This window comes from Botrytis sinoallii (assembly GCF_014898435.1).
Source record: "Botrytis sinoallii strain Bc 23 chromosome Unknown BSIN_022, whole genome shotgun sequence".
In the NCBI taxonomy this organism is placed as follows: domain Eukaryota; kingdom Fungi; phylum Ascomycota; class Leotiomycetes; order Helotiales; family Sclerotiniaceae; genus Botrytis; species Botrytis sinoallii.
Window position 1 is genome coordinate 373,376 of NW_024066049.1, and position 27,765 is coordinate 401,140.

At 37.0% G+C, this 27,765-nt stretch overlaps 5 protein-coding genes across 5 annotated transcripts; 3 read left to right on the plus strand and 2 right to left on the minus strand.

Moving 5' to 3' along the window:
• Positions 1 to 12,428: 12,428 nt before the first annotated feature.
• On the plus strand, positions 12,429 to 14,621 carry EAF02_009819 (uncharacterized protein; the record flags this gene model as incomplete). The annotated part of the gene is made up of 3 exons (XM_038905867.1): positions 12,429 to 12,456; positions 12,917 to 13,264; positions 13,321 to 14,621. The coding sequence occupies 3 exons, from the start codon at positions 12,429 to 12,431 to the stop codon at positions 14,619 to 14,621; spliced, it is 1,677 nt and encodes a 558-aa protein (XP_038754290.1).
• A 779-nt stretch (positions 14,622 to 15,400) lies between these two features.
• Positions 15,401 to 16,922, plus strand: EAF02_009820 (uncharacterized protein). The gene is made up of 3 exons (XM_038905868.1): positions 15,401 to 15,752; positions 15,979 to 16,549; positions 16,645 to 16,922. The coding sequence occupies exons 1-3, from the start codon at positions 15,677 to 15,679 to the stop codon at positions 16,892 to 16,894; spliced, it is 897 nt and encodes a 298-aa protein (XP_038754291.1). The 5' UTR covers positions 15,401 to 15,676; the 3' UTR covers positions 16,895 to 16,922.
• Positions 16,923 to 21,288: 4,366 nt separating this feature from the next.
• On the minus strand, positions 21,289 to 22,952 carry EAF02_009821 (uncharacterized protein). The gene is made up of 2 exons (XM_038905869.1): positions 22,267 to 22,952; positions 21,289 to 22,209 (listed from the first exon to the last, which is right to left on the minus strand). The coding sequence occupies exons 1-2, from the start codon at positions 22,564 to 22,566 to the stop codon at positions 21,499 to 21,501; spliced, it is 1,011 nt and encodes a 336-aa protein (XP_038754292.1). The 5' UTR covers positions 22,567 to 22,952; the 3' UTR covers positions 21,289 to 21,498.
• Positions 22,953 to 23,507: 555 nt separating this feature from the next.
• Positions 23,508 to 25,008, plus strand: EAF02_009822 (uncharacterized protein; the record flags this gene model as incomplete). The annotated part of the gene is made up of 2 exons (XM_038905870.1): positions 23,508 to 24,220; positions 24,273 to 25,008. 2 exons carry the CDS (start codon positions 23,508 to 23,510, stop codon positions 25,006 to 25,008), a joined length of 1,449 nt encoding a protein of 482 aa, XP_038754293.1.
• A 1,005-nt stretch (positions 25,009 to 26,013) lies between these two features.
• EAF02_009823 (uncharacterized protein) lies at positions 26,014 to 27,531 on the minus strand (the record flags this gene model as incomplete). Its single annotated transcript, XM_038905871.1, has 2 exons — positions 26,014 to 27,299; positions 27,348 to 27,531. The coding sequence occupies 2 exons, from the start codon at positions 27,529 to 27,531 to the stop codon at positions 26,014 to 26,016; spliced, it is 1,470 nt and encodes a 489-aa protein (XP_038754294.1).
• Positions 27,532 to 27,765: the final 234 nt, after the last annotated feature.

Consider the following 27,765-nt stretch of genomic DNA (forward strand, 5'->3'; position numbering starts at 1 on the left):
TTCAAGAAAACAATAAAACCATCTACCTACCAGGTATCTATTTATTCATCTATCTATCTATTTATCTATCTATTTATTCACCTAACGTGTTTTATCACCGAGTAGATCATATCATCGAATAGATCATTTGAAAATACACCAAAATCAACTATTTTTAAATATTCTTATTTTAATAACCAATCATTATTTCTGAAAATTGAAAGATTTAAAATAATAATAATAATTTAGCTTTTTAGAAATTTAGTTTTTATATAAACATCTTTATTAAATTCGACAAAAATTCGAAAATGTCACTGTCAAGGTACGGGTAAAGACTTATATTGTATCATAAGGGTAGAAGAGCTATGGAAAAGTGAAGTCCTACTTATAGGAAGTAGGCATACTAATATACTATACCTGAAACACGAAGGCAATTACAGATCATGTAGTTGGCATTGTAACAATACCCCCTGCTCAAAGCGATCGGTTTATAATTGCAATATCAATTGATCTTTTAGAAAACAAAATAATATTAAAATACTCTAATTTCTATTATTAGATTAAAATGAACTTTTTTGGGAGTAATAATCAATTGCCGGAGCTTTTTAGGTTTGTTTCAATCTCGATTTGGAAATATACTTGATATAAGTATTAATAGGGGATTAGAAATAATAGATCTTTTGAAGTCTATTTAAATGGGTGGTTTTGGCTTATCTGGATTTGCTAAATGGAAAGCGATAATTGTATCTTTCTAGTTGCAAAGATCTTTAGCAGATTGTTAAGATACTAAATAATATTTCTATTTGACTTAGTAATAAAATCCATCCTTGTTATAATAATCAAATAATTTATTGAATTCTATTATTCGGTTTTCTCATTTGTTTTGTTATCTCTTTTTAGAATATAGTTTTAGTTTCAGTGAAATTCGGTTTTGTTAATTGCTTTTGATTGGTTAGTCTAGGTGAGTAATAGAGTGATTAGAATAATGAATTATGGAATACTAGAAAGATCTTAAAACTAATAGAGAGCTGAAGTAGACAGACTTGTTTATAAACTTTTAGAATTTTATAGAGGCTATCTTATTTGTTATTACCTTTTTTTATTAGATAATTGGTTTTTATATTCTTAATATTAATTTATACTTTATTACCTTTTTTATATAAAAAGATATTAATGCAAGTCTTATTAGTATAATCTTTATATTTCTAAATAGATTGAATGATTAGAACTTTCAATTTTGTTAGGATAATATTAACTTGATTTGCAATCTCGTTAGCCTTTAGGAATTCGTATTTGTATTGATATAATAGGTTTGGGGGGAATAGATAAAAAGGATTTAATGCTAAAATGTGGATGAAAATTGTAGTTAGTAAAGAATAGGGATATGCTAGTAATCTCTGAAATAGTATTATTAAGTATAAACTCTGTAAATGGAAGCTAATTGTATCAATTATTTGGTAGAAGTTTATAAAAGCCTGAAGATATTGTTCTATTATAGTATTGATTCTCTCTATTTATTCATTGAACTCGGAATGAAACAAGAAGAATTGTTTCAAAGTGATTAATAGATATTCGAATAAATATTTCCAGAATTCTGATATAAATTGTAAACCTTTATCGAATACTATATTATCAGGTATACTATATAAGCAATAGACTTTTTCGATAAATCGATCAGCAAGCTTCTCTACGAATAATCCTATAACTAGAATGAAATAATACATTTTTGTTAGGCGATAGATAATTATAATAATATATTGATACTTTTTGTTATAGTATTTGTTAATTAGTAATAATATAATATAGTCAATAGAGATATTGGATTAGGGACAAAATAGTATTAGCAGGGTTTTAGAAATCTGGATATAGTTAAAACGGAAGGCTTTAATTCAAAGCAGAGTTGATAGGCTTATATATAAGTTTCGATTTCCCTCGATATATTGGGCCACTAGTATATGTAGGGAAACGAAATCAATAGTTTTAATTCGATTGGAATATCCTGCTGGATTAGTAAAGTACATTTAATATATAATCTGAGTGTAAAGTTTAGTGGAAGGGGAAACAAAGAGGTGATTGCAATAGAAAATTTTATTATTGATTAATCTATAGTTTTAAAAAGCAATTTAAAGGTCTTTTTGGATTAATAATAGCCAATAGCGAACAATTAGATTCTGAAGTATTTTATATATAATAATAACCAATTCGGATAATTTGTATACTTTATTAATAAGATTATTAATCGGCTTCTCAATATCGGGAATGATTATACTTATAAGCATTGCAATGAGGTTGATATCGTTATTTGTTTGTTGAATAAGGTTCTTGAATATAGTGGATATCAAATACTCTTTTTAGAAGAACTATTTATAAGCAATTCTTGATTTGGTTATCATTAGGATTAGTATATATAAAACGATCTTCTGCTTTCCTATTCAATGCATCAAGATGAATTGCTTTTAAAACCCGATCTATATATAATACAAAAATTGAAACCAATCAGAAATTCAGTTCATCTAGCTTATCTTTAATTCAATATCTTTATTAATATAAAGTACTCTAGATTCTTATAATCAATAATAATTTCGAATAATTTTTGAGTTTTATATAATTCGAATCTTTATTCTTCTAAGAACTTAATAATAGCTAATAGTTTCTTATTATAAATCTTGTAGTTGTATTCAGTAACACTATGTTTTAAAAAGAAGTATGCAATCGGGTATAATCGGCCCTTATCATTATACTAAGAGAGTATTTATTCACAATTTAGTTGAAAATATCTATTTCGATAATTATATGATAATAATAATCAAATAGTATAAGGACTGGAGGTAAAGATTAAGGCATACTTCAGGGTTTTCAAAGATATTCTTTTAATCAGTAATCTAATTTTATATATTCTCTTTTTTCAATAAGCAATTTAAAGATTTTATGATTTAGAAAAATTGCAAATAAAATATTAATAGAAATTAACAAATCCTAAAAAGTATTGGAAATCTTTTAGCTTAATTAATAACTTCTATTCGAGGATAGTCTTAATTTTATCAGAATCCATCTCAATACTATCAGGAGTAATGATTAGATCGAAATACTTCGTTCTCTTTGTTTCAAACTCGTATTTATCAATATCAATTGTTGTAATCTAGCATTAATGAATTTCTATATAACTTTGTAAACTTGCTTTCAATAATCTATAACATTCTTAGAATAAATCAAGATATCATCTAAGTATACTATAAAATTCTTATCCAGAAGATCAAAAAGAATATAATTGATATAATTCTGAAACGAGATAGAAGCATTGCAAAGGCCGAAAGATATCATTAGGGATTCGAATAAGTCAAAACAAGTTGTAAAAGTAGTCTTCTATTTATAACCTTCCATAATCTATAATTTATTGAATATAGCAATAATATTCAATTTGATATAAACTTTAGTATAGTATAAAGTATCAAGGATTTCTTTGATTAGTAGCAATAGATAATAGTTCTTAATAATAATATTATTCAGTCTATAATAATCCTAGCAAATTCGAATATCTTCCTCAGGCTTTGTATTTATTTATTTATTTATAGTGATTAACATCTAATATCTGACCTCCCAAGGGGTATTCTAGATATATAAGGAGCGGGCCTATAGGCCGCTAGTATTCCAGCTGCTTATAATAATATAATATTAGCTAAACAAAGGCTTATTGCCTCTGGTATTTCCCTGTTCAATATCGCTTATAGCAATCCTATGGCTATTCTGTCTAAGGGTTTATAGTTCTGTTTTAGAGGGCTTTGTTTCGTATACTATTCGGGTATCGGTAGATGATTAGATTAATTGTTATCGATCGGGAGAGTGCTCGGAGTGCTTATAATTGTTCGATATGGATTTTAGATTGATCGGAATGGAGAATTTATCCTCGGAGTATTGAAATAGATTGGAATTTGTGTAATTCTGTATAATTTGAATATATTCTAATATAGAATCTGAATCTAGCGATGTCACGAGAGAATTAGCCTATATAAACCCAATTAGCTTAATGCTATCGGTGATATCACTTTTAGCGTGATAGTTATGAGCCCGGTATGCGTTTATAGCGCAGTGGCATAATTCTTCACTTTACCGTACTCTCTTGTAGTGGTTTTTCGTGGGCCCACTTATAAGAGGGTATTTCAACAGACCCACATTAGTCATCTGATCTTGGCCTATTGGAGCTAATGTGAGGACCCTGCTCTGTTGCCCCACTATCTCCGCTCAGCCTATTAGATGTATCCAGAGAGAACCTAATACTAGTTGTATCCAATCAAAAGAGAACCTAGATTTGGCATCACATGGAGATAGGAAGAGATTTGCGCATTTATGACTCAATGAGGCTAGTACAGAGATTACTGCCTACAACCAGCTAGTCAGCAATCTCGGGGGTGTGTCACGAGAGAATTAGCCTATATAAACCCAATTAGCTTAATGCTATCGGTGATATCACTTTTAGCGTGATAAGCGAGAAGATTAATAAAGCTATATTGTATTCGCAGAATACAGTTAATATATATTATTGTATTTCATTCAGATTGAAATTGATTTAATATAAATAATCAGTCGCTGTACATTTGATTATTGATTGAATATTAAAAGAAATGTAATAGGCTTTTCTCAATCCTGTATATATAGGTATTTATACTATTTTTGTAATTGAATTTAATATAATAGGCTGTAAAGTCATTGTATCCAATCCGTATCGCTATAAGTCTGTATAGTACTTTGCAAAAAAGCTTAAGGCTTTTCGGCTTTAAGGTATTATATATTGGTTTCTATATATTATATATTTCGGAAATCAGGTCCCTTTTTCCTTTTATTATCTATTCTTGGAATATTGATATTTGATATGTAGAATAAAACAGGAGCTACTGATTATAGGGAAGCAGGATAGGCCAGAGTCAAGCGGCCCAGCCATATCCTGATCAGCAAGACGATCGGCTGTCTTGTTGCTTTCAATCTTAGTATGCCTAAGGGACTACTTGATTACAATATTGTAATGTTGCATCGCTTAATAGTACTTGTAGTATGCTTATTGAGAGGAGGCAGCAGTACTTCCTTGTATTCCTTAGATTATTAAGATGCTATCAATATATAACTATATTTATCCCTAATAGGGGCAATTAATAATGCTTAGAAGGTATTCTAGTCTTTGCTACATGCTAATTGCTTTAATATTAAAAATATACAACTATTTGTATATATAATTATAACCGCTATCGATCTATTGCTTGTTGTGATAGATTGCAAAGCTGTACCCTATGCGGTAATTGTATTCGTTGTATTGTTCAGATCTATTTGAAAACACAGAGTAGTCTTTTTGGGGGATTAAATCCTATTATTCTTTAAATGCTTTTGTAGCGTTCTTTTTATTTATATTATTCATTAGATTGGTATGGCATTTGGGAAAGAAGTAAAGCTGTAAGAGTCTGGGGCGTTCGATGGCAAGAATTGCTTGTTCTATTCTTTACAGTTTTGTATTGGGATCTTTCAGAATACCTATGCCTCATCCTTTCTTCCTGATATATAGCTTCAATCAGTTTACAAATAGATATTATGCATTTATTATCTAAAGCCGAAACGCAAACCTTAGTCTGGCTTGCTTTAGTACAACAATTCTAATTGGGAGATTAGCTTTTATAAGGAGTGTAATTATCGGAATTGTCTTATAGACAGATAAAGCTCCCCATATTGTATTGTGAATCGTTTTGCTAACTAGATTGATATGTTTCTTGATCCCGATGTCGATCGAAATATAGCCTGTATTTGGGTATTATTTGTATAGCCCATCAAACCATACTTTGAAGCCAAAGAGAGTAATAGGGAGTACACAGATAATGATCGCTTTTCACAAGCAGACTGCAAATGATCTGTGGGCTATATAAGCTATTGATCGGATATAGGATGCAACACGCATAGCTTTCGCGGTGCGCGTTTTGATATGCTGTAGGAACGTTAGGCGCCGATCAAAAAAGCCTCAGGCTTTGTAGTTAAAAGGAATAGGATAACTAATCAAAAACGGGATTTACAAATGAATCCTTTATTTAGATTATTATTGAACTATTTGCAAATAACTTAAAGCTCGATTAGGGATATTAGATAACCTTTGTTATACAGATACTCTTTGCCTAATATAATCTCGATTTTGTAATCCCAAGAGTATTGTGACAGAAGCTTGTTGGCAAGGGAGGATAAAAACCCAGCAAATAAATCACAAAACCAGAATGATAGCTTACTCTAAATCTTTATTATAAATAATACAGATCAATCGGTTTTTTCCATAAACTTCTTGATATCGCTTTTTATAATACTACAATATAATTGAATAGGATTATTTGTTACTATATAGTGTAACTTACAAGTTCTATCTAATTCATCCCAAATTACTTTTGTAATATAAGCTTTCTAATTTTTATAGAATTGAATAAAACTATTAGCTATAAGGAACTTTATATTATTCATTTTCTATCGAATATTTCGTAAGGCATTAGTCGATTTCTTAAAGAGCTTCTATAGCAATAAAGGATTCAATAGGAATAAAACGTTTTGGTTTTATAATGGTCTTTTATATATCCTAAAGCCTACAATAATTTGTGTTAGGGCCGGTTTCAGAATCGGTCAGTTTGATATCATCTTGGCGTAAATCTCTGTTTTTCTATTAATTCAGTAAATATAATAGCAGTTTGAGTTAGATAATATTAGATCAATAGAATCTATATTATAAAGATTTCTATCAATATTCTTTTTCATAACTAGAGTCAGAGGATTGTATTCCAAAAGTATTGATTAGTTTTAAGGTGAAAAGGAGGGAGTCTAAAGACTTTTGTTAATAATTTCTTCGGCAAAGGTATAATATAGGGTTAAGATAGATTTTTTTGAAATAGATTTCAAAATAGACTTTCTAACAAATGTATATAATATTGGATTAAACACTGTATCTACTAGGATTGGCATATCATTATAATTAGGGACAATAGTTATAATAGAGTTAACTGGGTAGCAATATCTGAAGTAGTATATGAATATGAACTTAAGAGTTATTATTATTTAATTAATGATAGGGTTATGGTATTGAAGCCATAGAAGATTGAGGATTATAGGATTTGCATCGGAAAGATTGGTAATATAGAATAAGCCAATTTCTTTATAATTATTAATCCGTAGATCTAATAATGTATATTGAGATAGAATATCAGAAGTCCTTCTATTTACAAGTAATAGATTATAAATAGTAGGGAGAGAATATATAAGGATACCAAACTTGGATATAAGGGTTTTATCTATAAACCTATATCCCACGGCTCCATTATCTATTAAGCCAATAAGTAGAATAATCATATTAGATATAAGGAAAATTTCCATTGAGATTTTAAGAGATTTGCTATTCATTATTTTAAAATATAAAGAATCCCTAGATATAATTAATCTCTTAATCTATAAAGACAAACTTTCTATAAAGAATCTCGATTCGCAATTATAAATCAAGATTAGTCTTTTAATATATTTAACTAAAGAATTGAATTTTCGCTATTATCCGAATATACAAAGCTTTTAACAAATCCATCCAGATCTTTACTACTAGTGGGGACTGGAGAGGTATATCGAAATGATGCTATAACAGTCAGAAAACGATTAGTAGATAGAAATGTATTCTAGTAAATAGAACTATAAGCATTGTAATAGGGTTCAGGATTGTAATAGTAATCAATAACAGGAAAACAATGGATATTCGAAACATATTGATTTATAATAAAAGAATAATCGAAGTATTGTATAATTTCTGAATTGATATTATATTTTGTATTATTGTATTGCTTTTCTTTATAGTTGAATTTGATATAATTAGGCTTTTTGTAATAAAGATAGAGGCTAAGATTTAAATATTGTTTTTTATTATAATATAATAAGAATCACTAGCCTTAATGAGCAGCATTCAGTTATATAGAATCTCCAGAAGGATCAGGTATAGATATTATAACAGCAATAGCAGACTTCTTTTTATTAGGTTTTTTCTGATCACTAAAATTAGTGCTTTAGTTTTTACATTAATTATCAAGATAAATCTTCTTCTCTAAGTTATTATAAATGTCTTACCACTAAACTACTTATATATTAATATCAATAGTAAAAGGTTTATTGGAATAATTAACTGAAGTATTGATTAGTTCTTATAAAACTTTAAATTTAAGATTAATGATTTATTATTCAATAGTCTTCTTATATTTGATAATAAGCTACTTGAATTCAATAATAAAGTTATTAAATAGGATCTTCTTTATTTTACATTTATTATAATCCATAAAAGCTTTGTGTGAGAAATTTAGGGTCTAATATTGTTTATTTAATTTATACTAGATGTTTGCTATAGTATACTATTCAAAAGGCTAAAGATCAGAATTATATATATTATCTATAATTATATCAAAGTATATCTGATTATTTGTATAAACAAAACCAGAAAGTAGACTAATAAGAAATGTGATTTTCTGAAATTCTAATTTATTTTCATAATCTGTAGTTAAATAGTGATTGATTACATTACAAAAAGTTGTATACTGATCTTGGCACTTTGCAATATTTTATTTATTATCACTAAACTTTTCGGGGATGGTGAGATATTTGTAATAAGATAAAGCTTACAAATTATTATAAACAGTAATCTTTAATATCTTAATTGTATTTTTCAATTCAATAATCTTTAATTGAATATTAATGACTTAAGCCTAAATAGTAATAGCTTGAGCTTGTAATAAGCCTGTAATCGATTTGATCGATTTAAATATAGTTTAAGTAATAGTGAAGTATATAGTGTTTAGATTATTGAATAGATCTATAAAGAGAAAGATATCAGTTTTGGTGAAATTGAAAATGTAATTCAAGAAAAGGAATTGTGAAGATAAACTAGATATAGGTACTTCTGATATAGATGCTTGTTTATTTATCTTCAATACTTTTTGAGATTCAAAATATTGGCAGCAGAGTATACAATAGATCAATAATGAATGTGATTAATACGATTAGAATAAGATATTAATAAGGCTTTGGAAATAAAATAAGAAATAAAGCTATAATAGCTTATTTAAAGATAGTATAAACTGTTAAGATATAGATAAAGATTTATATTATATTATAAAAGTAGAAAAGCTATGGAAAAGTGAAGCTCTATTTATAGAAAGTAGGGTGTGCTAGTATACTGTACTTGAGATACAAAGGCAACTATAGATCATATAGTTAGCGTCGTGACAGTCACGATTTTCGTTACAAAAAAACTATTTCTATAATAATTCTTATAGTGTTTTGAATATTCAAAAAAAAATTAAATTTTCATAGTACACTTTTAATTAGATTTCATATATTAAATTTTTAAAAAATTCTATCAATAAATAAAGAAAGTGCACGGTTACGCACAGACGAATTTTGTATGTAAATTGAGTGATCCATTCGGTGATATGATCCACTCGATGATAAAACACGTTATCTATTTATTCATTTATCTATCTATTTATCTCTCTATTTACCATCTACTACTTATTTATTATCTACTATCTACTACCTACAACCTAGCTATCCATCTACCCATTCCTGGTATTCCTATCGTTCATCATGTTCAAACTCTTACCTGACGCAAGCTGCTGAAATGTTTCATCAAAGCCCTCCATCATGACTATCTAAGCTTGCGGAGTGACTACTTTACCGGTCCTGATTCAGTATTGCTTTTGTCAAAACTACCTACCACTGATAACGTTACATATTCGTCAAATCTAGAATCCTCCAAGACATTTTGCCTTCATGATATCATCCCCTGTGACAAGCAATTCCATAATACGAACACGAAAGGAAGGAAAGAGAAGGGAGGCAAAAAGAAGCTGATTCGAAGTTTTCCAATTTGAGTGTGTACGCAAGGCAGGTAGTAGGGATCTTACCTTACGGTTCTTGTCTTGCTTGTGCTCGTCTGTACCTATACCTACCTCCCTATGCCTAGGTATCTACTCTCATCCTTTCTGTGCCTCCCGAATATATCCGATTTTCCATATCCCTTATCCCGCAACTGAGTGTGCATACATACAACTTACCGTAGACCGTATACCAAATCCTCTTGATTTCATGCTCATCATTCTCTTAGTGATAGGTGTCATTGCATAGGCGGGTGCTACTTGATGGTTCCCGTAAGCTGTCTTATCATGTACTTAGTCTCTTTCGCTAGCTCCCCTTAATATATTCCATCCTGATATCTTGGAGAATGCATTAATCATGCAACAAGTGATCACACGGGGAAAGAATGGATTATCCGGTCTCGAGCCGGTGTGCTTGGATGATAAAAATGAGGCAGAGACGGAGCTGAGAAACGTATGGCTTTTGCCATGTGTGGAGAGCCAAAGAGAATGAATTGACTTTCCCAAAGACAACCCTTTCCAACGGGGATCCTGCAGACATTTCTCAAATTTCTTGGGTCAATTTAACCAATAGATAAGCAATAGATATATAAAATCCCCAGTACCTTGTAGATAGTGGTTATCCTCTCAAGCCTGGTCAGAACCAAGCACTTTTCGAGGCTGAAGCCCTGAATCGCATTAGGAAGTATATGGAGTAACATGGTCTAGAATATCTATCTAGATTGGTAATCAACCGATATTTGTTTTTCGCAAGAATAGTAAATGACGCTTCGCTGGTCCTCCGGGGGCCATTGCCATGGAGGCCGAGTAGTATCTGAATTGGGTTGGAGATGTCAAATATGGTAATGAGTCCACGGAAAGAGGATAGACAATCTTCACAATCGAGCTGAAGTTATCAAATGGGCAAGGGAACAAGGGAAGGGTAGATATCAATAAAACATTCATGGCTAGTAAGTAAGTAAGATTCTGCCTCTGTATATCCAAACTTCAACTCGAATACATACGGAGTACCCTCGATACCCAGACTCGAGCCAGGTATTCATCAGGTGGGTCTACATGCTGGCATGAATTTATCCTCAACCACCCCTTGGAACATCATCGACCCTGAAAATCGAAAGAAACCAATTATATCTTCAGAAATCACCTCACCGAGGGATTCGACACAGGGATTTCTGTAAGGTTACATACTAAAAATACTAAGAAACACTAAAATGATGTTTGTAATAGCCGCTTTTAGCGTTGGGGAGTTTTTCCCTAGACCAGAAACAAGAAATTCCCAAGATTTTACTCGTTACAACGTACAACTAACAAGAGAAACATCATCGTCCAAAACACAATTCTATCACGACCGACTACCTATCTATCGACTGGGTGGCATTCATCAAACTTTGAAACAAAAAAAGCAAAAAGTCCTACTCATTCCATCATTTTCCATCCTTTTCATCATGCATACGACATTATTACACTAAACGCCCTACACGGCATGGCATCTTTTATAACCCCCAGAAACCTCTTATAAGAACGACCTTCTGAACACAACCTTGACCTGAGACTCTTGAAAGTGGTAACAGTGGCGGGTCACTCAAACTCTTCCCATTTCATGAATATTTTCTATTCCCCAGTCCCGAAGATACATACATACATACATACATACATACATATATACACACATACATACACATATACATACACACATACATACACACATACATACACACATACATACACACATACATACACACATACATACACACATACATACACACATATATACACACATATATACACACATACATACACACATATATACACACATACATACACACATATATACACACATACATACACACATACATTCTCATTAGACTGCAACCCTCGTGACAGCGGGATAGCGGCAAAGATACCTAGCACACACGCATACAGTCCTTCCTGGGAAAACAAAAAGTCTGCGTATTCGTACCCTGTCGATCAATTGAATCCTGGGAACAGGGCACTACCAATCCCTAGGGTCCATCATCATCAAACACGGAGAAAGGACCTCAATTCGCTTGTTCACCCGGAACCATCCAATTATATTCGTCAATTCAAAAGTGGCCGTGAAAGTGGTCGGTTTGGAGTACGCAACAGTCAGTGGTACTACATTTCGGGAACGGAATTAGGGATTTCCATCAAATGGCTTCGCGGGGTTGATAGCACTCAGAAATTACACACATAACCTCCCAACTCTTCTCGAACCAATCCAGCCTATTCTTGTTCTTTTGAATCGACGATCCCCCTCAAAGGACTAGGTATTCTACCGCCTCAGTTCAAAGCAATTACCATGTCCAATCACCATACAAAAATAGTACCACATACATCTAGCTCCATTTCTATATAACCTCCCTAGTTCCCCCCTTTTCTATATTTTTATTTTCCATTCATCACATCACACTTTACACATATCACTTGTTGAAAGGCCAACTTCGAGTCTTTCGATTCACATCGTCTGCCGATAGAACTGAGCATCTTATTAGAGATACAAACGCCAGATTCTTCAAAATGGAGACTACTTTTATGACTATTCACAGTGAGTAAATTCTTTCTCTAATTTTACAATGATGTTGGAGATAGTCCTTAGTGGTATGACTTATGGAAGAGTCAATGTTTGTGGGGAAAGAGGGGTCGTTTTAATGTGGATAATGATGATGGGGGAGATGAGTAGGAAATCATGAGAAAAAGTTTTCTTGTTGGCAGTGCTTTGTTTTTTGGTATCATTTGGGAGCAAGATCCAGAACCTAGGGTGGGTAGGGAAGGACTGGGGAACCATCTCTTCATTCTAAAACAACCAGAAAAGTTTGTGAATGATTAAAGATGTCATTATGGGGGCAAGCCCCCAAACCCCCTTTGCTCGCTACGCTCGAAGATTTAATTTTCACTACTAGTCGGCCCCTACGGCAGTAGCCCCCGGAGGACCAGCGGAGCGTCATCTATTTTCCTAATGATTCAAGAATGCCTCATGAATTAGGCTAACGTTTACTTTTGATCAGACCTTACTCCTCAAGCCAACATTCTGTTCGCTTCAGAGTCGATCTCTGAAATTCTTGGGTATGAACCTGAGGATGTTGTAGGCAAACCTTGGTTCGAATATTTCGATAAGGACAACGACAATACGCCATTTGCTCGTCAAGCTACAAGTCAAGGTGTTCACTTGGAAAAAGCTGCTGTTATTTATCATGCCAAAATCGCACACAAGAATAGCAAACCGGATGGAAAACCTGAATGGGTCACTTGTGAATGTGTTTTTTCGGTTGTTCATGATGTCTTGGTTGCTTGTACAAGTTACTATAACGAAGATTCGCATGAGAATTACATGGATAGAATTCGTGGGGCTATCAGTATGACCTTTTCTCCCTCCCCCCCTATTAACTCACATTTATTAACATTGATTTAGAGAAGGAAACTTCTAAGAGTTTGGTTAAACGTTTCACTGCTCCTCCAAAGGATCACAGATACCATATGTTGGAAAACCTTTCCTTCAAATTTCGAGACCCGGTTACGGAAACTTCTACACGCGAACCAAGAGCTGCTTTGATCCTCAATCGTTTCACTCGAAGCTTGACAGTTATGTATTCCACTGAAGCAATTGAAAAAGTTATTGGCATCAGTAAGGAATATGTTGTTGGTAAAAGCTTTTACGAGTGCATTCAACAACAATGCTTGGCCGAATCCATTGCCGCTATCGAAAGTGCCAAAGGAAATGATTCTATAGCTCACCTCATCTTTTGGTGTCGTGATCCGCGTCATCCTCATGAAATCGAAGAACTCAATCAAGCTCTTGATGATGCTAGTGATATTAGTGGAAGTGAAGATGAAGATGAAGGTGATGCAGTTGGTAGAAATTCCAACTCAGCATCTTCTCCAACGACCACACGCACTACTTCTCAACCTGGCAGAGAAGGAGTCGTTCGACGAAACAATCGTCAAAGATCTGCTGCTAATCCCAGTACTGGTCAGGTTTTACCCGTCTTTCAACCGATTCAATTGGAAGCTGTCATTTCTTGTACTTCGGATGGTTTGGTGGTTATTCTTCGCAAAGCTCCTGCTACTTCTCGTATCGATCATCAAGCTATTGCTCCATGGGGTGTTAATCCGATTGCGCCACATGTTGTTCGACCGGATCCAAATGATCGTTTTGTTCATGGTCCCGAAGCTACGGCTCTTCAACCTGGTGCATCTAAAGAAGAATCCATCAAGAGCATTCGAGAAGTGGCTGTATTTGCTTGGGCACTTTGTGGTATCAATGGAAACATTGGAGCTTATGCACGCGGCGTCCCTGGTCCCAAATCCCAACCTCCAGCATTACCAGTTTGGAATCCTTATGGGCCCACTGAAATGGAGCCGCCTGTTAATCAAGCAGAAGTAGACTGGGCTCGAAGACTTGGAAAGAGAAAGGAAACGGGTCATTCACTTGGTCTTGTTTTTAGAGAGGAGAGAAATGAGAGAAGAGAAAAGAGAAGAAAGTTGGGGGAAATGAGACCAGATGGTTATGCTCAGCATGATTATCAACCGGTTGGTCCAACTGGTTATGCTCATCAGAATAATGGATATTCTGGTACTTCCGCTCCTGGAAATGGAAATGGAAATGGAAATGGAAATGGAAATGGAATGGGAAATAATGGTTATGGAAATGGACATAATGGTTATGGAAATGGACATAATGGTAATGGTAATGGTAATGGTACTCATCATTAGTACCTTTACCTACCAGACGAGCTTGCGTAAAGCAGTAAGACTTGTATCAGATGAGTGGATAACGGAGAGCTGAAATGGAAAAGGGATCTGATTGTAGGTGGGAGAGGAGGAAGGATAAATTCACAGTTTGCAGTGAGAATTTGGTCAAGAGGTAGTTGAACGTTCTTTTGGGGATACAGATGTTGCAAGGGGATGGATGTTGATGATTCTTTTACGATTCAATTGGTGTTTATTTACCAATATCACTTAATGGGAAAAGTAGCCATAGCAGTACACTCTTTTATATGCTGCGATGAGTTTCTTATCTAGTATTTATGGATGAATATTTTGTGGAATTTGTAGTAAAATCCTGAATATCTATGAAATGATGGAAATGGGCTATTCGCAGAAGAAAAAACAGGCGGTACTCGATTATTTCTAAAACAGCCTTTACAATTCAATTATTTCCCTCTCATATCATATAAAATAAAATCTCGAAATATTATTTAATAAATAAGAAGCTAATATTTCTTTTTGTCTTTTTAAATCTATATAAATCATTTGTGAATTATCTTTTATTTAATTAAATTAGAAGATATTGATAGAATATAAATTTTCAAATTCCGCCTGTTTTTTCTCCTCCTGCAAATAGCTTGGGAATGGATAGAGAAGCTTGGACCTCGTATATGTCAAACGGGAGATCTAACCATAAATAGTTTAGCACCATGTCTAGAATACGCAGCTCATGTTTAGCTTAAGGAAACCGTGGAATTTTGGATAGCTTCATGAACCTAGATACCTTATCGTCAGTAACGAAACATCCGCGAATAATCTACACTCGTTCATCCACATTTAGAAATTTAGATTGTTTTGCGCTACGAACTGCTAGTTGATTCGCACACGGTTACGACTTCTTAAAGTTCACGAAAGGACAGGACGGTTAGTTCGCACAGAACTTGGTTCGAAGTGTTACTCAGTACTTGGAGTCGCAATTGCATGTACCAGTGCCTCTACTATATCATCGCATTGTCAGCGCGGATACATCTTCGACACGACGGAATCACCAAGTAGGAACCATGGCTTCGTCTTCAAATCCTTACCAGCATTATGATCAACCTCGTGTGGAGGATGATTTGATTGATCCTGATGATGGTATGTTCATTTGATTTATGTTTCTCTGCAGATTCTCTTTGTGATTGAACGAAGGGAAGGTGTAAAGGTTTCAAGCCTGCGATCATTTTATACTAAATCTTGAGAGCGAGGGTTAAGTTAAACACATTGATACTCCTATGATTTCTCCCCTCCTTCATATACTCCTGCATTGATTCCCCGCTTCTAATTCTCACATCCATCTACATATGCTGATCAATCCACCCAGCAACCCTCGATGATCTCGACGATCCACTCAATGCTACTACCTCCCGCACTCCCCTCACCGGAAACATCCAACAAACGCAATCCTCCACCCAATCTTCCCAAAACTATCTCACCTCCCGTATCCCAGGCGAAGATCGTCGAGCTCCCACAAATACCCTCGATGAATCGGTTTGGGACACCCTCTCGCGCGATCTCACAGCCATCTGGTCTAAAATGCGGGAAGTGCTATATCCTAAATATCTTTTTGGAGGCTCGATGATTGATTCTCATGGTTTGCGAGGCGCATACTCGCAGTTTCGAGAAAATGGGATTCAAGGGGCGAGAGAAGAATTGAGGGGCATGATTGGAAGAGTAACGGATGTAGAGGGATTGACTCAAGGGAATGCGATGAGTGAGGGATTGAGAGATTGGGATTTATGGGGCCCGTTGGTTTTTTGTTTGGGGTTGTCATTGTTGTTGAGTTTTAGGGCGAGGGGAGATCAAATGAGTAATGTTTTTAGTGGGGTTTTTGCTATGGTTTGGTTGGGGGAGGCGGTGGTGACGGTGCAGATTAAATTGTTGGGTGGGAATATGTGAGTTTTCTTTATATTTTGTCTTCTTCCTTGTTAAGTCACTTTCTCTTTTCCTCACGCCTCATACTCGAATACCAGCTAACCCTCTCCTCAAGTTCCTTTGCCCAATCCGTCTGCATCATCGGCTATACCCTCTTCCCTCTCGTAATTGCCGCACTCCTCTCAGCACTAGGTCTTCATCCCATCCCGCGAATCCCCATCTACATTGTCCTGGTGGCGTGGAGTATGGCGGCGGGAATTAGTATCTTGGGAGGAAGTGGAGTGGTGAAGAATCGAGTGGGCTTGGCGGTTTTTCCTCTATTTGTGTTTTATTTGATGTTGGGAGCGCTTTGTTTTATTTCTTAGGGTTTGATGGGTTTGGGGGGATTATGGTAGAGGAGAAGAGGGGGGGGATGTGGTGTGTGAGGGGAAGGAAGGAATGGAAACTTGAGGGTTGAAGAGTGTAGGAGGGTAGAGTGGATTCAAAATGAAAAGAAAAGGGAAATGGAAATGGAATGGAATAGGAATGGAAGATGGATTTATGAAAATCGAGGAGTTTTTTGGTAGGGTGAGGTGAGGATAGGAATATTGTTATTTGATTTGTTAGTTTTGAAAATATAGATTTATGATATCTTTTTTTTTGGTGATGGTTTTAGGTTTTAGGTTTTCTATTCTGTGTTCTGTGTTATTGATTGTATTTTCTTGTCATTCTTATTGATTATTGGTTATTGGTTATCGTCTATTACTAACTGATACTTATATATCTCTATTCATCGTCGTGGAATTTATTAGATATTACTATTACTATTATTATTATTACTACTTCTAATTCTTTTTCTAACCCCCCCATACAAACAGATATCTTTGGTATCTTTTTCACATATTCATCTTGTTTCGTCTACTCGTTTATGTTGATGCTGGAAATACAGGGAGTGGCATGTCGTATATATTACTAGTTATTCAATTACTGACGGTCCCTCTAATACGGCGGGGCTAACAGAGGAAAGAATGGCGAATTGTATGCTTCAGACAAGTTCTTTTGATATTAGGTGTTGTAGCATTGATTCCTGACGTTGATGGTGGTGGATCTTATTACACACAGAGGCATTCTCTTGAGTCTTTCCTATTTTATACTCCAGGTTTGGAGATAGACGATGAGCAGTGTATACTGAGGTATGAGACTAGCTTTATGTGGGGCCGGATCGCTGGATTGAATTTGAATCGCAGTTATGAAAGGATAACGTTTAAAGAGAAGGGTGTATAAATCTCGAATTGAGCAACCTATTTCTTTTTCCGCACAAGCCGACAGAAAAGATAGAAACAACGCCCATATGGGCGAAGCTACAATCGTATATTTCCCCAAATATCTAGTGAGCTTTTCTTGCCTGAATTTCCCGCAGAAAGTGGTGACTATGATCGAGCCACGAAGTTTGGAGTTCCATATGTGAATTTTGACAGCGAGATATCTTTTAGCGTTTGAATAACAACCATAACAATAATTCTTGACAGTGATCTTTATTTACTATCTATGTACTCAAGAGTGTGGAAAGTCGATATTCATATTCCGAGATAGAGATTAAGGGGGGCGCTTACGATCAATCTCGAAGAGTACTTCGCTCGCGGGGTGCACGCGATCACTACAATTCAAGCATACTATTTTCCGAGATGAATCATAGTTCTCATGCTGATTTTCGGATTTTGAGCAATCAACTTATTTTTATATTTAAGTCTCCATAGGGAGTAAGTGTATACTTAGTTTCACTTCGAATATTCGTGATTTGCAGTTCGGATTGGCTTTATGATTTTTAGTTTTTTTGCTTCTACGAAAATTAGTAGAATAAGTTTAGAAAAGTACGATTCCTCCCCAGAAGATGGAAATCAAAAAACGACAAGATTCGAGAGGAAGAACGACAACACTCGAGAACGTAAGTGAGTCATGAGTGCTACATATAGACAGTGAGTACCTGCGGAGTCAAGTAGAAATAAACTCTGAGTCCATTCACAAAGTTTGATATTGTTTCCTTTTTTGTGAGTTTATGCCAGCCGATATGTGTAGTTGAAACCCAGAAATGCATTTGACTTGAAATGGTCAGGATAGTTAACAATGAAGTCGTTGATCCTGAAAACTGGGTATCATAGTCCTGAGTATACTGTGAGCATTGAAGAGATCTGTCTTTGCTACTAGCGAGTTGGGTCAGATGCTTTTAAACTTGAGAGAAAAGAGAGATAAAAACTGGATTTCAAGTGAATTGTGATGCCTTTCTCTCTCGAGAATTCTCACTTCAACAGACTACCTACTTAGAACCAATCGAACCTTTACGAACCTGCAGTATGATGTTAAGTTTGTCGCTTCGAAACGACAACCGCAACGCCAGCGCATTAGCTATTAAACCAAGAGACCAGGCACTTAATGGCATTGATCAGGAGCAATGATATCACTATAGGAGCTACTCGCGAAGGTATTGAAGAACAGTTTTCCCAAGATCAAACAAATAGTCAAGCGAACCTTCGATTCCCGTGGAATTCCTTTATCACTTGAAAATTTTACCGCAAGCCTGCTTCGCTGTCGTTTAATCCTCCTTCACAACTGCCACCCTCTGCTTTCTCATTCTCAGTACATAAACCTCATTAACCCCCAGAATCCCCCTATAATCTATCCTGACTGCAAAACAAAGCATGATTCCAAACATCCCGTTTCCTCTAAGGCTCTGACAAAAAAAAGTCCATAAACTTGCTGCGGTAAACGTGGAGCGCTAGTACGACTTTGATACGCGAAGCTCAAGCACAGAAATCTCTTTATATGCTTATAGATGTGAGGACTTTATGTCAAAATATATGAATGGGTGGATATCTACCCGGCATACTATGCCTTTGAGATACCTATTCGCAGCTAGAAAGATTCGCTTGGTCTTCAACTGTGAGTATTAAGCGCAGTGTAGTCGGGAGATCAAATCCCACATGATATGGATGAGAGCAGCTTCATTGATTCAGGAGTGCGTGGAAAGAGAAGATCGGCGTTGTATACTGGTTCGTCAATTAAGCATCTGAATGCTATCATTTATCACCTATGAACTTACTAAACAAAAAACAATCCAAACCACTTAGAGTGAGCGTCCTAATCATTATCATTGTCATTTCCAATACCAAAAGCCGTCACCACTCGCATGACTCAATTACCGTCATATAATTTTCATTCCACTTATGACACACCTGGGCTTGAAGGCGACAATCCCGTTCATGATAGAAGGAAAAAACTGCAAAAACTCTTATGGTAATGGCGCGGAGATGAAGCAGTATATTGCTGGCTCCCCTCTTGAGAAAATCGAAGGTAGGACGTTGCATTGCTGTTGATATTACACAGATGACGAGATTTTATACCAATATCGCTGGGATTGAATGTGAGAAAATCGATATCCTGAGGTGTTGAGTGAATGACTCTCTCATCTGGATACCTATGTAGGTAATTTTACCCGAGGCGAGAGTCCTCCTCGAGTACGTATATAAGCTGGGCTTTTTTCATGAATTGTATCCATATACTTGATAATTCTGGAAGAAATTCGAATGGTCTCTTTTCGCTAGCTGCGAGAATTCCTTCCACCCACGCATTGTTAATTCGGGTCCCACTCTTTGGGAGCAGTATATCTCAACCCATCCGAACTATTCCCAGCTGAAATATGTCGATTTTCATTCACATTCACATTATCATTGCTATTAAACACGCTATAAAACTTTCTTGTCAATTCGAATCCCCCGTCAAACGAATCATTTCACACTTCAACTACTGGACAGAAATACTTCCCTTTCGTCTGGCTATAAAGCAAACTAGAACCCGGAAACCCAAAAAATCATCCAGCAGAGTCCTGAATTTGTTTGCCCCCTAAGCAGGTCGCCCATACACTTGCACATCAAACCCAGGCAGTTCTTATATACCCAGAATCTCCACACTAGTGCCCTCCCCCATAATCTCCCAACCATCCCCCTAACACCAAAAACAGCGAAAACGAGTGAATACACCCCCCCCCCTCCCCTCAATACCATATCATCACACTCCTCCCTCCCCCCTAAGCACCAAATATAAAACCCATTCAAATCTAAACACCATCCTCCAACCCATCCACAAATCAGAAGGCAAGCCATACAGGGTCCGGAAAGTGAAAGAGATGCGGAAATAAATTCGTATTTTGTGGATAATTGAAACATACACTGTGCAGAGCAATATGTTCTAATTTATACAATTGAAAGAGAAAGACAATTGAGTACCCCATGCTAAACACCACGAAACTCTTCGCCATCGGTCGAAACCGAGAATTTAACTATTATTGTCAAATCATGAATCATTTGCAATCAACTCATCGTGCAAATCTCAATCTTTCAATACCTACTAGGTAGGTAAGTTATATAAAATTCCCTGTAAACAAGCAAGCAAAATGAGATCGAGGAATGGAAATACAAATTTGTATCGTGATGGACTTCCCATTCATATATCTCTTTGCAAATTTGAAGCAAATATGTCTATGGATGGTCTCAATGGTAATCACTTGCTTTTATAGTGGCATTGAGCTCTACAAAAGGACTTGTATCTGAAACGCTGCCAGAAATCGATTCACCAGCGCATCACGCACGCCTGGGTGAAAACTTGCAGTTGATGTACGCTCTATAAAAGATCAATTCCGAATCTTGAAACGGATTTTGATTTAGTATTGTCGTTTCAAGTTCAAATGCATCCTAGGATTGCCATAGTTGCAAGTATGATCGATATGCAAAACTCGTGTTGAAAAGCAAGACAAAAGGTTATTGGTAATGTTATCAATTGATACTAGAGGAAAGTCCACTATAGATACCTAGGTACTCAAGTACATTCCATCAAAGTCTGAAGTCACAGAGAAAAAAAACAAGCAAAAACAACAATGATATATTTCAATAACAACAATCAAGACTCGGCTCATCTTCCCATTCCATTATATCAAAACTCAGAGTCCTTGAATATTGTTGGCCAAAGATTCCTCCAAGCTGGTAAAACCAGCACGCCCAAAGTCCCTTTTCAAAAGCTCTTCGGCTCTTTGATTAGCAACCTTGGATAAATCGTTGATACTATCATCATGAAAGTCATCCATGATTTTGGCATCGGGTCGAAGTTTGCGGAAAGTTCTCAATAAAATGTTATTGTTGAATGGTTTGGCAAAAGCAAATAACCTCTCATTCTTCACATCCTCATCGATTAAAGCAGAGACGTGAAGACGACCTACATCCTGTACATCTATGAAATACTGAGGAGGAAGGTCTTTCATCATGGAGTTATCCCCCAAGTAAAGTTGTCGAATAATGCCACCGGTAGAACCTTGTGTTGGATCTAAAACCAAACCCATGACAGTGTCTGGGAGGACGGCATTGGCTACAAAGCCTGGTTTCTTTTCCTTCACGAAGTTCCATACCGCTCGCTCGGTCTCAACTTTACTAGAACCGTAGACAGCCCATGTTCTCGAGGGCTCATATGGTGGTGGGGCATGCGCTGCTTCGACAGCTTCATCATTCCATGTATTTTCATCGATATAGAATTCCTTGTTGGGCTTCGGACTTGTTGCGGCTATGGCCGAGGACGTAATGACGAAACGTTTAACGCTTGGTTCTGCGGCTGCAGATTTAAGAAGACCATTTACACCAGCGAGACATTCTGGAATAACCTGAATAAAGGTTTAGAAGTTAGACACGTATTATCAATGGAATGAATAAAGTCTTACATTATTTGGGTTTGGTGAGAAAGACAAGTTTGATGCTACATGTGCAATTCCAGTTACACCCTTCACAGCTTCATCAAAAGCTCCTTCATTGGCCATGTTTGGTACAACTGCCACCTCCACTCTATCTTTTCCATATTGCTCCTCCCAAAGGTTGAGTAATTTCTTCACCTTGGAAGCATCTCTCGTAGTACCTCTTACTCGATATCCTGCTTTGAGTAGTTGATCAGCGACGTGAGATCCAATGTAGCCGTTGACGCCGGTAACAAGGACCGTGGAATCTTTGGGAATTGCAGGAGACATCTTGAGAAAAAGGAAGCTGTGCAAATAATGTTGAGTGAAGTCTGAGAGAGCTCTAAGTATGTTTCTTAAGCAGTGATCGTCAAGGCGGTGATCATCGAAGTCTAAACGTGTACAAAATCAAATACTTATACCTAAATGGAAAAGAGCTGATATCGCAAGCGGGCAAGCTGTAGTCAGCTGTAGTCATAGTGCAGATGGGTTATGGGTTAGCAATCAAATATCTGTGTGATTATCAAAGCATTCCAGTGTCATCCAGCGCACATCGGACCTCGCAGTTCGGCCTGCTTGCAGACATGACATCTATGGATGAAACCTCAGCTAAAGTTGAAGGCTTCGGCACTTTTGGTATAAAGTTGGATTCTAAGTTGCCGTGCTGACAACGGACTTTGGAGATCGAACTTGCCCATTTCCTAAATTGGAGAAATCCGATTTGCAAGGTAAACTTTATTTGAACTTTAACCTTACATAACCTTAAGGTTATGGCGGCTAAATGTTGTTCCGCATCCGGATTTCTTCAACTGGGCACCGCAACACAATCTTCATCGATCACTGCAGGTGGTCAATTTTATTATCGATGCCATCATCACAGCTATCAATTGCAATGCTGATATTGATGTTAATAGATGTTGAGGGAAATTCTGCAATCGAGGAGTTGTACACCGTTCAAACAACCTACAACTCTACCTCTCGATTCCATCATAGAATGCATTTCAGCTAAGCAAAGATGATGTGGAAGTCGCGATGGCCCTTCCTGGTTATCAGGCAATATAAAAATGGTAGGTGCAGCTAATCAATGGCAGTAACGACTTCCGGTCTTTCCATATGATTTCTGCTCGTAGGTGTTGCCATGATGTTCTTTGCTGCTTTCTCCTCACTTCCTTCGCCTTCACCTTCTTCCACCCCCCACTCAAAAGAAAACACAACTCAGCTCCATCTCAACAATGGCATCTACAAGAGCACTCACCCCGTCAAATGGCTCTAGAAATTCCGGTGGTCTTCGTCCGCCATTAAAGCATTCGATTCAGATCTCTTTTTCAAGCCTACCAGATGAAGTTATTATTGCTAGGAACAAAGCTCGTGCAGAGAGTGGATCTCCACAAAGTACTGAAGAAGATCGACTCATTCCTGGGTTCGAGGTAAACCACCTAGGATTTAGGGTGACAACAGGTATTGCCCCAGAGGGTGAAAGTGGTCGAAGAGGATTAAGTCCCATCAAATGTATTCAACTTTGCTGGAAATCTTCAAGTAGTGCTTCACAAGCCGTCAATTTTCTTTGGCCCATTGTTCCTGTTGCCATCGTCATTACATATGCTCGTCCAGAATGGCATACAGTCATATTCATTCTCAATTATTTATCCATGATCCCTTCTGCAAATCTTATAGGTTTTGCTGGTCAAGAACTTTCCCGGAAATTGGACAAAGTATTCGGCATTTTGATGGAAACCACCCTTGGATCTGTGGTTGAAATCGTAATGTTCATGGTACTTCTTGCCAGGCAACAATTTCAAGTCATGCAAGCCGCCATCATGGGTTCTATATTGGCTACTCAGTTGTTATGTTTAGGCATGTGCTTCTTCGTAGGAGGATTGACACACGATGAGCAAGAGTTTGATGAGGAAATTAGTGAAGTTGGAAGTGATTTGCTTCTTCAGGCGTATGTGCCCTTCCAGATCTCTTAAAAGGCATCGTCTAACCCAATGAACTAGTGGACTCGGTCTCATTGTACCCGCGGCTTTCAACATGGCAGTCAAAAGCGCCAACTCTGATTATGATCCTTTCGTGCTCGCTGATTCCGTTCTTCACATTTCACGAATGACGTCTATCTTACTGATAATTTCGTACGCCTTATACGTATACTTCCAAATGCGCTCTCACCAATCTATATACGACGCTATTTTTGAGGCCGATGAACATAAACAAGAAGATTATGAAGAAGATCTTTTAAAGGAAAAGTTGACATTTACGGAATGCGTCGTGGCATTGATTGTTGCAATTAGCATGGTTACATTCACTGCTATTAGACTTGTGGAAAGCATTGAATTCATTGTTGATGAAGATGGCATTTCCGACAGCTTCGTCGGTTTGATCTTGGTTCCACTTGTTGAGAAGTTTGCCGAACATCTCACAGCCATTGACGAAGCTCATGACAATTCTATGAACCTGGCTCTTTCCCATGTTTTAGGTGCTACCATTCAAACGGCTCTATTTAACGGTCCCCTTGTTGTCATTATTGGCTGGATCGTTGATATCCCAATGGATTTGAATTTTGATCTTTTTATTATCGTTGTTTTAATTCTGTCCATTTTGGTGGTGGGAAACTTCTTGAAAGATTGCAGATCCAACTACTTAGAGGGTGCTCTCTGCGTACTTGTGTACATCAACATCGCTGTCGCAGCTTTCTATTATCCAAATCCGCCAAAAGTTATTCCGCCACATGTTTGAAGTGAAGAGAAGGAAATAAAATGCCATGAAGGGGCATATGGTGTACTGTACTATGTTGATCTTGAATTCGTCGCGTGCGGAATCTTCCAGTTGCTAGCGATTGAGGCACAATCGCCAATATAATTTGTGATTCTTGCTCCGTCTATACTTATGTAGATCAGATTTTGGTAGAGCATCTTACGAGGCTCGCGAACGGGTATCTGCTAGCTTTTCCTGTAAATATTGATAGATCTGAGAATAAAAATAGTCTTCTAGATAAGCCCGTGAGTGCGGTGCAAAGTATTTGATGTGATTCGTGATATACTAGAGTATTTGAGGTGAAAAGCGGGAACGGCTTTGATGCCGCACGAATATCAATGCGACGAGAGTCTAATAGTGTGAATGAAGATCCTTGCCAAGTCTGGTGAATTGAGTTAATGGGCTTTTAGAAGGACGCACACTTCACCATGTCGATTTAGATCCTACAGCTTTGGCAATTTGATCGCTAGAGCTGTAGGGGAGCTTTTTTCTTTTGGCTTTCTGGCTTGATCATTCATGTCAAAGCCTAATTAATCCTCAGTATCAGGACTCATGAGCCTACATTACGCCTCGGTTTCACCACCATTGCAGATTTGTTACTTGTGCTCTTGATAACACACCTCTTAGACCACTTAAAAGAAGACGCACAAAGCCCAGCTATCACCCATATACACGCACTATCCAAAAAGAAACGAATAAACTCGGATCAAAGGGCCTATATGAATCGCTAGGTGCATGGCATTAAATTTCAAAATCATCAGGTCGGATTTTGTAGGATTGGACGAGCTGTATACAAGACCCATTCGCGTTCGGAATATTTGCTCGAAGTTGAAAGTCTAGAAAGGAAGAAAGACGGACAAGTGCTATACGATGAGGATCGCTTCGATGTTTCACGAGATGCCGCTCATAAGCTGGCAGATGAAAGGCTGTCATGATAAACCAATCCAGTGCCGTAAATTAACTCTTTATCTAATCAAGGCGATTCCTTTAGTTTCCGGATAATCGAAAATTTCCTATGCGATCAAGCTTGAAGCATGGATCAGGAGCATACCAGATACGATATCCAACATTCGGCATCTCCTGTTCGACATAAAGCTTGAAACTTTTTACCGCCGACTCACTTTGACTACGGATAGACGAAAACGCTAACTCGACAATTTTCCACCCATCTCTCTGGACCCATTCTTTGTTCGTGACAAGATCGAACTCAAATCTGCCCCGAAAGAATACTTCGACAGTTTTTGCCGACAATTCGGTGGCTGGGCCTTTAATTCTGACTACTCTTGACATTCTTTCATATCGACCTTCCGCCGGCATTACTTTAATCCTATTCCACATGACCGTAAGTCTCTCCCCGCGAATATAAAGGCCACGGCCGAACTTTGCGTCATGGAAGAAGTCTTGTGCTGCGTCTCGTGTGAGGAAGACAAGATCGGCAGCGGCATGAGTAAAAAGTCCTTCGACGGGAGGGGTGTAGTTGAATGAGAAAACCTTGCCATGGGTAATCACAGCGAAGATCTCGGAATGACTGGCTTCTGGAGGAATTTTATGGATTCTCACCGAACAATTCTCGTGGTCGAGACACATTGCATTGCGGAGATTGAAGTTGGTGAGCTCGCCTTTGTAATTTGGATTGGAAGGAAGACCAACTTCCGCAGCTTTACGAATCATTTCGGGATTGGTCGGACGGCTCTCACCCTTGAGGATTGCTGACGGAATGAACTCGGATTTCTTTTTCTTCACGTCTTCGTTGACTGGGTACTTATCTAGCACCACGACGTCTTGGGGTGTCTTGGCCAATGATTCGTATCTATGAAGACCGTTTGAGGTGTCAATAAGTGGCATGGGCATATTTTTATCCCAGCTGGGTATTTGGGAATGGTTTCCGTCAAGCACTGGCGTCGTAATGTCAGTCGATGCAGTCGATGTAAACGAAGACGATAAACTTGGACCTGAAGACGTTGAGACGGATCGCGTGTAAGATTTATCAGACGAGGACTTGTTAAATCCGATCTGCCTCTCGGTGTTCGTTCCGAGGTGTTGGATCATGGTACCTTGATAGTTTTCATTGAAAACTCTACCAGATATTGCGGTGGATGTATCTTTGGCATTGGATGCTACACTCAATTTTGATGAAAAACTGCCAAGCTTTTGTGCATAGTCAAATAATTGTATCCTCCCGTTTGATGGAACGTGTGGAGTATGTTTTTCGTAGGGGATGACCGCCTCAGTTATAGACTCAACCCACGAATCGAAGGGAAACTCGCTATCATCTGTCTCTAGTCAGCAATGGATAGTGTGAGCTTGGTCTTAGTACAAACGGTTATTATCCTGATTATGATCAGAACTCGTAGTGGTTCTCACTTTGGAGCTGGTTTTCATCGAACTTGGCAGCTTGCGGGAACCCCTAATTCTCCCATCATATTGACATTCGTGTTGGTGGTCACGAAATTGCTGCTTCGCACGATCAAGAGAGAGTTCCCACGTACTTGGCTGATGGACCATTTTCGTTTGTGTTTAAGAACACGAGTTGGGAAAGGGATCAAGACTGATGTAGAAAGATCAAATCTAGCGGTCTGTTGTGATGATAATTTTGAAGAATATTGTGCAAGAGATGATGATAGCTGATATTAATCAAGCTCAGATTTCTGGAGAACGCAAGAAGTTTTGAAGTTAAGTCCTGTGTTCGAACTAGGATGTAACCAATTATCCAAGTTAATATGCAGGTAACCATCGGGA

Bases quoted from the DNA above. Each gene is read 5' to 3' on its own strand.
- EAF02_009820 (XM_038905868.1), top strand. From the start codon at position 15,677: ATGGCTTCGTCTTCAAATCCTTACCAGCATTATGATCAACCTCGTGTG. The intron at 15,753-15,978 runs GTATGTTCATTT...CAATCCACCCAG, and splicing joins TTTGATTGATCCTGATGATG to CAACCCTCGATGATCTCGAC. The intron at 16,550-16,644 runs GTGAGTTTTCTT...CCTCTCCTCAAG, and splicing joins AAATTGTTGGGTGGGAATAT to TTCCTTTGCCCAATCCGTCT.
- EAF02_009821 (XM_038905869.1), bottom strand. From the start codon at position 22,566: ATGTCTCCTGCAATTCCCAAAGATTCCACGGTCCTTGTTACCGGCGTC. The intron at 22,210-22,266 runs GTAAGACTTTAT...ACCTTTATTCAG, and splicing joins TCTCACCAAACCCAAATAAT to GTTATTCCAGAATGTCTCGC.